General features: G+C 37.0%; 1 protein-coding gene across 1 annotated transcript in view; it reads right to left on the reverse strand.

The window, feature by feature from the left end:
• Nucleotides 1–12,629, reverse strand: part of ITK (IL2 inducible T cell kinase) — an 83,751-nt gene that overhangs the window by 8,230 nt on the left and 62,892 nt on the right. The window contains exons 12-15 of the mRNA XM_074212528.1: nt 7,942–8,113; nt 3,505–3,721; nt 1,263–1,327; nt 1,046–1,164 (exon numbers count right to left, since the gene is read on the reverse strand). Coding sequence (XP_074068629.1) covers nt 1,046–1,164; nt 1,263–1,327; nt 3,505–3,721; nt 7,942–8,113 — 573 coding nt within the window. The remainder of the gene's footprint in view (nt 1–1,045; nt 1,165–1,262; nt 1,328–3,504; nt 3,722–7,941; nt 8,114–12,629) is intronic.

Here is a 12,629-nt window from a genome sequence, read left to right on the forward strand (position 1 = left end):
GTTGGGGTGTGGCCACTGTGCATGCTACAGCTTATGGGAGTTACAGATGAGAGTTGGGTGATAGGTAAACACCAAAGACAATGAGGCCACTTTACAGATGAAGACACTGAGGTTACTATGGGAAATATGAGGCAAATAAGGAGGGCACACTCCCTGTCTTGACTTCAAGGAACTATTTTATTGGTACTTCTGCCCACTAGAGATTTGCCCAAGGCCACACACCTGGTAAGTGTTTGAAGCCATATCTGGATCCAGGTCTTCATGATTCTAAGTTCAGCCCTCTCTGCATTGAACCACCTAGCACTAGATCATCTCCCAAAGTAGAAATGACTATCTAGAGAGGTACTGGGTTCACTTTCCCTTCAGATCTTCAAGGAAAAGCTAGTTAACTGTTCATTAAAGGACTATAGGTCTAGAGCTGGAAGATATCTCAGAGTCCATATTATGACTGAAGAAGCTGGGGCATAGAGATGTAAAGCACCTTGCTTAAAATCAAACAGCCAGAATGCATCTGGGGTGAGATTTGAACCCAGACCTTCTGGCCTCTTAATACTTTATCCATTATATCATGCTGCTGTCACAATTAAAGACTAGGAGATTCTTATTCATGCAGATATTGGGCTACATCGAGATTCCTGAGATTCCTTCTACTCTGAGGGTTTATCATATGGGTAGTGAATTTTTTTCATCTAAAGGAAGTTATGAAGGAAATCATTGAGAAATTGCCTTCTGTTTCCCTCATATCCCCCACAGTAGGTAACCAGGAACACTTAGCTAGGTAGTGTTCAGTCAATAGTTATGTATTAATGTATCAAGAAAACTTCCCTGAAGAGGGCTCAACTAAAAATAACTCCTCATTTCTTATTCATAATCATTTAAAGGAACATAAATAAACTCAAACTATTAGAGTTGCAGAGGACCTTAGACATAACTTACTTCAAACCACTAGGGTGATTTGTTTTACAGATAAAGAAACTGAGGCCCAAGGGACACAACTTGCTAAAGGTCACACAGTAGATCAATGGGGAAGCTGTCAGAAACTTACCAAATGACCACACATCAGATTTGCTGCTATAACGACTGAAAGAGAAAACCTCTGGGGAGGCCCATTTCACAGGGAACTTGGTACCAGTGGAGCTTGTATACTGGTCATCCAGAACAAACCTGAAAAAGAAGGGCAGGGAATGTGGTTCAGAAAGCCATCTCCAGAGAAGACCCCCCACCACTGAAGCAAGCCAGTGCTCCATCCGGCTTGTTGTTACCTTGTCATGCCAAAGTCGGACACTTTGATGACCTGATTTTCTCCCACCAAACAGTTCCGGGCAGCCTGGAGTCGAGACAGAAGGAAAGGGAAACAGTTTGCAAGTAATCAGTAATTAAAGAGTCTCTTATAATCATAGTATTTTGCCTGTGTTGTTTGTTATACAGGGACATCAAGGGAGCTTTACAAACATTAATTAAACCTTGCAACACCCCCGCTGGAAGTTAGTAAGAAGTTATCCAGATAGCAGGCTGCAGGGGTTGGCTCCACTAGCTTATGCCTGGGATCCCTATTGTGAGAAATCTGCAGCAATCCGATTACCAGAGATGAGCTCTGACTGACGCAGTCTGGTATGAGAGGAAATTATAGCATAAGGGACCAGATAAATCATGTCTCTTTCCTTAGATGTCCAGGAGCAATTACTACAGCCCCTTTTATATACTGACTGCCTTCACATTTGCATTGTAAATAATAGTAATAATAATAATAATAATAACTAACATTTATATAGCACTTACTATGAGGCAGACACTGTGTGAAGAGTTTTACAGGTATAATTTCATTTGATCCTCACAATAACCCTGGAAGGGAGTTGTTATTGTTATTCCCACTTTACGGCTGAGGAAACTGGTTTAAAAAAAAAAGGTTAAATTACTTGCCCCACACAGTCAGTAAGTTTCTGAGGCTGGATCTGAGTTCAGGTCTTCCTAACTATGGGTCAGGTGCATTATCTAATATGGTACCTAACTGCCCCCTATTTTGTGTACCTCCCATCTTCCCAACTAGATTCTAAGTGTCTAGAGACCAGAGTCCATAGATCATTTGTCTTTATATTTCCTAACTCCTCCTACATCATCAGAAATGAGAAGCATATTCTGTCCAGAGTAATTGCTCATCAACTATTTTGTTTGTTTGGTGTAAGGAAACTCCCTTTGGCAATGAAGATTGGCAAACTCCTCTGCAACTTAAAGTCTTGGAGTTTAGTGGGGGTGGGGGATGGGCTGTTAAGAAGTCAAATTACATACTCCAGGTCATACAGCAGATCTGTGTCACAAGTAGGACTTGAACCCAAGTCTTTCTGATGCCAAAGTTTTTCTTCTCTCTTCTATTTCATGAGAGCTATCTTTCATTTGTTGAAAGATTAAACTGAAAATATCTCTTAATCAAAGAAGTCAATGGGATGCAAAGTGGACTTGGTGGACTTGGAGTCAGAAAGCCTTGGGTTCAAGTTCTGGTTGCTTTACCAATAATCAGGTGAGTAAACTTTGTTTTTTATCAGTGGGTACAGAATCATAGAGACAGAAGGGATCATTAAGATTATATCTAGGGGCAGCTAGGTGGTGCAGTGGATAGAGCACTGGCCCTGAAGTCAGGAGTACCTGAGTTCAAATCTGGCCTCAGACACTTAATAATTACCTAGCTGTGTGGCCTTGGGCAAGCCACTTAACCCCATTGCCTTGCAAAAACCTAAAAAAATAAAAATAAAAAAAAGATTATATCTAGGGGAAGTGAATAGAGCACAAGCCCTGAAATCAGGAAGACATGAGTTTAAATATTGTCATGGATACTTACTGTGGACCTGGACAAGACACTTAATCCTGATTTTCTCCCAAATTATATTATTTAAAAAATAATATCTAATTCAATCCTCTTATTTTCAAAAGAGAAAAGAAGACTTGCATTCCAGTCTCATCTATTTTGTTATCTTTTATTTATGATAGGTAGTTAAGTAGGAGGGGCAATTGTTAAAAAAGTCAGGAAGACCTAAGTTTGAATCCTGCCTCAAATATTAATTAATCATGAGACTCTGGCAAGTCACTTCACCCTTGTGTCTCAGTTTCCCTCAGTTTCCATTTCTGTAAAATGGGGATAAAAATAGCTACTTCCCAGAGTGGCTAGGTGGCACAGTGGATAGCACTCACCCTGGAGTCAGGAGTACCTGAGTTCAAATCCAACCACAGACACTTAATAATTACCTACCTGTGTGGCCTTGGGCAAACCATTTAACCCCATTTGCCTTGCAAAAAGTTTTAAAAAATAGCTACTTCCTAAGGTTGCTGTGAGGATCAAATAAAAGGTTGTTTGTAAAGCATTTTTGCAAGTCTTCAAGTACTAACTTCAAGCCTAACTAAGGACAACTTGGCTCCTCATTGCAGAAATATATGCCATTTTGACTAAGATTGAATGCCAGAGACATTGATTTCCTTCTTCAGCTTGGCAGGTTGGCTTAAATAATAACTTACCAGGTCTCTGTGAATGACACAGGCTTCCTCCAAGTAAGTCATTCCCTCACATACATCTTGACACATGCCCAGGAGAGTCTCAGCAGAAAAGAGTCCACGTTGGTTTCTAAGGTAATCGGACAAACAGCCATGCTCCATGAACTCAAACACTAGGCAGATAGGGGCCTGCTCCAAGCAGACTCCGTAGAGCTGGACTAGTTTAGGATGAGAGAGTTTCCTGGGGGAAGAAGAAAAGGGATGAGGGAAAAGGAATCAGTCAAGTAGACATCATTGTCCTGGAAATGAGTTTGAGGCATTGTTCAACATGTTCTTGTGTTGTCTTGTCCCATTGTTGATCTTTTGCTTTGTTAATCTTTCCTTTGATTTTCAGAATTTCTATTTAGAATTTAAATTAGAGATTTTTTAATTTGCTTTTTTCCTTTTAATTTTTCATCATATAACCAATTGGCTAGCATCTCTTTTTCAGGCTGGTTTAAGTGTTTAGATGTATATTTTTTTCTCCTAAGTACTTCTTTGATTGCATAGAAAACATTTTGGAACATTATCTCATTATTGTCATTATATTTAATGAAATTATTGTTTGTATGATTTATTTTTTGATCTACTTACTTTAGGATTATATTGTTTAATTTCCAATTAATTTTTAATCTATGCTTCCAAGGCTCTTTATTGAATGTAATTTTTAACAGAATTGTATAAATTTTATTGCAATCTTCAGAAAATGATGCATGGAATATTTCTACTTTTTCTGCATTTATTTTTGAAATCAATATATGGTCAATTTTTGTGAAAGTGCCATGTATAGCATTCAATTTTTCCCAAAGGGCTATCATATTTAAATTTTCTAAATTCTATTCATCTCCTTAATTTCTTTCTTATTTATTTTAGGGTAAGATTTATCTAGTTCTGAGAAGGGAAAATTAAGGTCCCCCACTAGCAAAATTTTATTGTCTATTTCTCTTGTAACTCATTTAATTTTTCCTTTAGGGATTTGGATACTATGTCATTTGACATATGTTTGGTAATGCTATCAGTTGGTACCTTTTAGCAGGATGTAGTTTCTCTGATTGTGTCTTTTAATTAGGTCTATTTTTGCTTTTACTTTGTCTGAATTTATGTTTGTTAACCCTGCCTTTTTACTTCAGCTATAGCACAATAGATTCTACTTCAACCCCCACTTTAATTCTGTGTGTATATGTCTTTTTCAAATCTGTTTCTTATAAATAACATATTGCTGGATTCGGTTTTCTAATCCATTCTGCCACTTGCTTCTGTTTTATAGGTAGTTTCATCCCATTCACATTCATAGTTATGATCAACTAATTATACATTTCCTTCCATTCTATTTTTTCCATTTATCATTTCTCTTTATTTATCTCTGTCTCCCTCCCCCTTAATTCATATTTCCTCAAAAGTCTGTTTTGTTTTTGACCACTGCCTCCCTTAATCCACTCTTATCAATGCCCTCTCCCTTATACTCTTCTCCTTCTATTTCTCTTTTGGATAAGTTAAATTTCTATACCCAACTGAAATTGAATATATATATTCTTCCTTCTTTGAACCAATTTAAGTGAGTGAGATTTAAGCATTGTCTCTCTCTACCTCCCTACTTTCTCCTCCACTTTAAAAGCTCTTCCTTGTGCATCTTTTTTATGTGAGATGATTTTTCCCCTATTCTTTCTTTCCCTTCTTCCTTCTCCCATGGATATCCATTTTTCTCATTCTTTTACTTTTGTGTGCAGCCTGCCCCATACTATGAAAAAAAACCCAGTACAACTACTTTTGACAAATCACTGTATACATCTTTTTGAGAAGGTAGTTGGGGGAGGGGAGAGAATATCTTGATCTGTGATATGGAAACTCCTTTGTCCATGCATATCAGTAAATAATCTGCAACATAATATCTTGGAAAGTTGCTTGAAGCACTGAGAGTTAAAGTGGATCCATCTGGGATCACCTAGCTCATATGAATAAGAACCAAGAAAAGGCCAGGACTCCCTGATTCTCAGCAGTGATAGCACAGCAGATAGAATAATGAACCTGGAGTCAATATGACTTATCTGGCCTCAGTCACTAACTGTTTGAGCCTGGACAAGTCACTTAACCCTATTTGCCTTAGTTTCCTCATCTATAAAATGAGCTGGAGAAGAAAATGGCAAACCACTCTAGCATCTTTCCAAGAAAAACCCAAATGGAACCAAGAAGAGCTGGACCTGACTGAACAGAAACCTGCTGACTCCAAGGCTGGCCCTCTGTCCATTAACCATGTGGTAGGGCAGCAGTGGATAGAGCATTGGCTAGAGTCAGGAGGACAGGAGTTCAAATCCAACCTCAGACACTTGTACCTATTAGCTGGATGACCTTGGGCAAGTCACTTAACCATAATTGCATCTCATCCAGGACCATCTCCAGTCATCCTGATATTTGGCCACTGGATTCAGATGCTCTAGAGGAGAAAGTAAGGCTGGTGACTTAGCACAGCATCCCCTTACTGAAATCCAATTCATATGCTTGTTATGGCATCACTTCCCCTGATATCATGGTCTTCTTCAAGATCCAAGGACAAACATCATCATATCATGTGGTACATTAAAATGAATTTATAAAAATTTAGGATCCAGTATAAGGTAGTAACTGGGTTGTAGGTGACAAATAATTCCCACTGTGCTTTCCTAGCTAAAGAACAGCAGTATTATATTTAATATTAAATGCCACATTTTAGGAAGGTTACTGGAAATCTGCAGTGTATAGAGTAGTGGACCCAGCAGAGTCCTGTAGATTGTCATATGAAGACTTAGCTGTTAGGGACTGTTGTGTAAATTATCATCACCTTGTGCCTTTGAGCATCAGAATCTTGTTTTACTAAGTGCCACAGGAGTGGGACTGGATTAGGGTCTGGGAAGGATATTTAAGCACTTGTATTCTGGTGAATAAATGGAGCACTTGGAGATTTTGATGGGGTACTTTTCTCCCTTGTCATGATTGTCTCCCGCCCCTCCAATGCTTGCCTGGGGAAAATTGAGGGAGTCCAGAAGTGGGACTCAACATATGAGTCCGGAAAGGGACTCAAAACTTGCCCAGTAGGTTTAGAGTAGGAGATATAACAATAATAAATGTCTCCAAATATTTGAAGTGCTGTCATATAGGAAAGGGATTAGATGTTATTGGTTTTACCATTGAATATCACCTCTCCTCCCCCAATGATGGGACTCTGTTGTTGCCTGCTTATATGACTGCTCAATTCCAAGTCCCTCTCTCTCATCCTATCCTTCTTCCCTCAGGAAACTCCCTCATCCCAAATTGGTAGAACTTTAGGTTATATGTTTGGAATGGGTCTTCTTCTGCCTTGTGTTTGAGTTACTAGAGAATGGGGGGTAGAATGGGAAAAGATACTAGAAATCCAGTTTTCACTTCATATAAGGAAAACTTTCTAACAATTATTATTTCCTAAAAATGAATGACAAGTAGTGAATTTATCATCACTAGGAAATGTTCAAGGGGAAGACACCAGCATGGATCTGGGTTTTGCACCTTAGCACAGAGGTGGTTTTGGGTAAATCACTTTACTGGATCTTAGTTTCATTATCTGTAAAATGATGAGTTAAACAAGGTTTCTCATTTTTAGCTCTACTAACCATGATCGTTATTTGAAACAAAACTTCCACAAACCTTTCTAAAACTGTTTACTTGTCATGCTGTCTTGGAAAAGGAATTTATGCATCAGGCATGACTTGTACTAAATGAGTTCTGAGATCCCTTTTAACTTTGGGGTTTAACTTCCTTTTAGAAGGTGACATATAATTCCCCTGACAAGGAAGTTGGAAAGCTCCACTGTTTTTGTGTATATAAATACTGAATATCTTTCCAGTGTATCTTTCCAAGGTCAATCTCATGCTCTAAAAAACTAAAGGCTTTGTGTATATGACAGCACTGCATGTAACTGGCTGTTTTGGAAAGACATTACAAAATGACCTCTTAAAATGATTTTTCTCCCCATTCCCCAGTGGAATTAGGGGGTCAGGAAGACCTGTATCCTAGGCTAGCTTCTCATACATACTAGATGGGTGACCATGGACAAGTTCCTCTCTCAGTTCTCCAAGCAACTGTCCAAGGCTCTAAATTGAAGAGGAGAGCTGCACTGGAGAGTGAATTAACTAGGAGGGCTTCTTACCAACAAAAATCATTAGGCTAAATTAAACAGGCAAAAAGAATTATCAGTCAAACTACCTGGATATCTTTAGCACTGTCTAAAGGAACTAAAAAAAACCAAACTAGGCTCAAATCTTCTAGTGCCATTGGTCAGACTATGTATCCCTACTAGGTCCTATATGGAGCATGTTTGACACTTTCTAGGTAAAAGAAATCCCCTTCCACTGAAGAACAGATTCCAGAGCAGATCACTCCAGTCTGTCATTCACTCTAGTACTGATCACTTACATCATGACTTCAGCTTCCTCTATGAAATCTTCTTCTGACATGGCCCCCTCCTGAATGGTCTTGATGGCAACCTTGTTCTTCCCCAGCCAGTAACCTAAATGCACCAGGCCAAACTGCCCACTGCCAATCTCCTGCACAAAAGTGAGTTCTGATGGTTTGATCACCCATTTGCCTGTGGGAGATAGAGGAAGAAGATATAGGAAAGATTTCAATATTCAATTGCTTCTCTTTTTGACTTCTTATCTGTCAAAAGACAGCAATAATGCAACTTCTCGTGTTTGTTATTGCTAATTCAAGAGATGGGAAAGGGTTTAAGTCCTTTTCTCCACTCATACTATGAAACCATAGACAAATGTGGACTGGAGGAATAGAGAGAGACATCGATTAAGGCATTTTGAAAAAATATTACTGAAAGTCTTCTAATAAGATCCCAACTCAATATTATTTGAGTACTAAAGCAGCATTTTTCATAAATAGGTAATGCTCAATACAATTATTTTTGGTTCATTCATTGGCACATGCATTCAATAAACATTTGATGAGTATCTGATATGCTTTAAATACTTTTCTGGAGACTGTGAGGATACCAAGAAGTATAAAGCACAATTCTTGTCCTCAAATGCCACACAGTACATTGGAGAGATAGGAGGCAATCCTGAGAGGGAAAGAATGCTGAGTTTGAGGTCAAAGGATCTTAAATGGAAGTCTGACAGATGGAACAGAGATTAGAAAAGGAGGAACTGCAAGGCACTAAGATCTGTATACACAAGATGAAAGAGAGATGATGTTGCACAAATAAGCTTCAGAATCATGGGTACAAATAGAATATTCAGAGAATGGGAAATTAGAAAGCTGATGTTGGGAAGAAGTGGAATCTAAGGTGATCTTTCTTTTTGTGTATCCTCATCATATTTTAATTGAATTTAATTAATTAATTAATTTCCCAATTATATACAGAGATGCATTTCAACATTCATCCTTTTGCAAATTGATCTAAGGTGATTTTCAAATTGCATATTAATTTTTAAATGTAATTATATCTTTATATTTTAAATATACTTTACAAATATGTATTTATTATGAATATACTATACATCATTATATAAGATAATAACATAATTGTTATGATATATCATATTATTCTATTATAAATGTGTTTTATAGTACTATGAAGTAAAAATGGTTTGGTACTTCTGACACATTACTTTTATTATATTTAGGATCCATGTGGAACTTTATTATAGAGACTATCACTTGTATCATACTGGCAAAGTCACCAGATTGAGATCTAGAAGAAACCCTTATACAGGAGACTAATTCTCTGAGTTTTCAGATGAGGCATCTGAGGCATGTGAGGCCTAAGAAATTAACTGAGTCACTCAGTAATAATATTTTTATAATCTTTTAACATTTGCAAAAAATTTTACAAATATTACTCATTTTACCCTTACAACACCTAGGTTGGTACTATTATTATCTCTATTTTAGAGTTGAGAAAACTAAGGCAGGCTGATGAATTGTCTGGGATCACATAGCTAGTAAGTCCAGACTCAAACTCAGGTATTCTTGACTCCTAATCCAGTCCTCTATTCACTGTATGACATAAATGCTCTAAATTGAATATTATTGACTTTGACACCTGAATAGGGATTTTAATAATAACAAAATTGTCACCTGTGGCCAGCCTGTGGAGGAGCCTTTTCATGTCTAAGTTAAATTGACCTTCAGGTAGCATCTATAGGATCTATCGTGGGTCCAACCTGGGTCTTTTGCTACTATGGTCTTTGAGAGAAGCCAGGGTCTTCTGTAGACCATGATGAACCCTGGCAGAGAGACTGTGGTAGAGCAGTACTTTGCACAATACCTAGAAACACCCAGACTGAGATCCTTGAGAAGTGGGACTAGGATTCCTATTTCATTTATGCTCCACTGAGCATTCTTCATTCTGATCTCCAGGCTATCCACAAGACTTAGCCTACCATGCCCTAGTTACTCTACCTGAAGTCTTACTACAGTCCATTGCACAATACCCTGTGCCTCTGCAGCCTCTTCTTCTGACTTTATTATGACTCCTAGAACAGGGGAAGGGAACATCCTGCCTATGGGCCATTTGGTCTGGAGCTGCTGTGGCAACTACAGGTAGGACTTGAAATTCAATAAATCTAGGAGCTTTTTAGAATTAATGAATGAACGAAGCATTTGACCAAAGATAACTGGCAAATGATGTTATGAATATACAAATGACCCCTGGCAGAAAAAATGGTTTCCTACTCTTGTTCTAGGACCTCCACTTAAGGAACGTTAGTGGCCAGGGTAACCATATCTCATTCCTCTTCGTGTTGCACTTCAGACTTCCTCTATCATGGCCCTAATCTGGGCACCTTTGTTGTCTCCACACCCTCACTTCTCAGTTTCCTTTTATGTGCTGTCTTCCCTTGTGAGAAGGCAAACTTCTTGAGGACTAGAATTGTCTTTTTTCTATGTATATTTATATTCTCAGTTCTTATCATTTAATATATATTAAATAAATACTTATTGAATGGCTAATGTGGAAATATTTTTTGTTTTTGTTTTTTAGGTTTTTGCAAGGCAAATGGGGTTAAGTGGCTTGCCAAAGGCCACACAGCTAAGTAATTATTAAGTGTCTGAGGCCAGATTTAAACTCAGGTACTCTTGACTCCAGGGCCAGTTCTCTATCCACTGCACCACCTAGCCACCCCAGAAATCTATTTTTCATGACTGCACACGTATAGGCTATATCAAATTGCTTGACTTTTCAGGGAGGGGGAAAGGAAGGAGAAAGGGAGAGAATTTGGAGCTCAAAATTTTTAAGAAGAATGTCTATTTAATATTTTATTTTTCCCCAATTACATGCAAAAGCAATTTTAATTACAATTATACCCAAATTAAATTACTTATTTGTTGCCATACCAATCAAACTCCCAAAAAAACTATTTTACAGAGCTAGAAAAATAGTAACAAAACAGAGCAATAAAAGGTCAAAAACATCAAGAGAACTGATGAAAACAAAATGCAAAGGAAGATGGTCTTGCTGTACCAGAACAAAAAACTATAATATAAATATAATATAAAGCAGCAGTCATCTGGTGAAGAAATAGAGTAATGGGTCAGTGAATTGGAATAGGTACAAAAGAAACAGTAGCAAATGACTATAGTAATCTACTGTTTGACAAATCCAAAGACATTAACTTCTGGGATAAGAACTCATTATTTTACAAAAACTGATGGGAAAACTTGAAAACAGTATAGCAAAAACTACGTAATCTCACATACTTTGTACCAAAATAAGGTCAAAATGAGTAAAAAAAATAAACATAAAGGGTGATACCATAGACCAATTAAGAGATCAAGAAATATTCTATCAGAGAGGGGAGAAATTTATGTTCAAACAAGAAATTGAGCACATTAAAAATTGCAAAATTGATGATTTCAACTATATTAAATTTAAACATTTTTTGCACAAATGAAACCAACACAGCCAAGATTAGAAGTAAAACAGAAAACTGGAAAACAATTTTCATAGTTAGTGGTTCTGACAGATGTTCCATTTCAAAAATATATAGAGAATTGAATCAAATTTATAAAGTTACAAATCATTCCCCAATTGATAAATGGTCATAGATTACAAACAGGCAATTTTCAAATCAAGAAATTAAATCAATATATAGTCATATGAAAAAATGTTCCAAATCATTAGTGCTTACAGTAATGAAAAAAATTATGAGGTACTAGTACACACCTGTCAGATTGACTAAGATGACAAAAAGGGAAAATAATCAATATTGGTGATGTTGTATTAAGATTGGGACATTAATTCATTATTGGTGGAGATGTGAACTAATTAACTAGTTCAACTGTTCTTGAGAGCAATCTTAAAATTTATCCATAGAGCGACAAAACTGATAATGCTGTTTGAATCAGCAATTCTAATAATAGAGCTATATCCAAAAGAAATCATAAAAAATGAGAAAAGTCCCACATGTTCAAAAATATTTATAGCAGCTCTTTTTGTAGTGGCAAAGAATTGAAAATTGAGGGGATTCCCACCAATTGGGTAATGGCTGAACAAGTTACAGTATAATATGGCATAATGTTATGGAATACTATTGTTCTATAAGAAACCATGAATGGTATGACTTCAGAGAAGCATAGAAAGAATTACACTAACTGATGCTGAGTGAAGGGAGCAGAACCAAGATAGCATTGTATACATTATTAACAACATTGTGAGTTGATCATCCTTGATGGATGCAACTCCTTTGAGCGTTCAGAGAGCTAGGACAATTTTGGGAGACATGTTAGGGACAATGCCATTCACATCCAGTGGTGGGGGTGGGACAAAAAAGCACATAATCTGAATGGATACTGTATTCACTTTTTAAAAACTATCTTCTGTTTTTCCTTCCTATCCCATGGATTTCTTTCTTTTCCCTTAGTCCTAATTCCTTATACAAAAAATTATTAATATGTAAATATGTTAAACAAAATAATTATGTATAACTTTTACAAGATTGTTTGTCACTGAGGGGAGGGGAGTGGGAAGGGAGGGTGGTAGAAAAATATGCGATTTATAAATATGAAACTGGATGAGTGTTGAAAAACTTACATAACATGTAATTGGAAAAATAAAATATCAATAAAAACTCAATTTTTAAAATTTTGATTTC

The sequence above is a fragment of the Macrotis lagotis genome, chromosome 1 (genome assembly GCF_037893015.1).
Source record: "Macrotis lagotis isolate mMagLag1 chromosome 1, bilby.v1.9.chrom.fasta, whole genome shotgun sequence".
In the NCBI taxonomy this organism is placed as follows: Eukaryota; Metazoa; Chordata; class Mammalia; order Peramelemorphia; family Peramelidae; genus Macrotis; species Macrotis lagotis.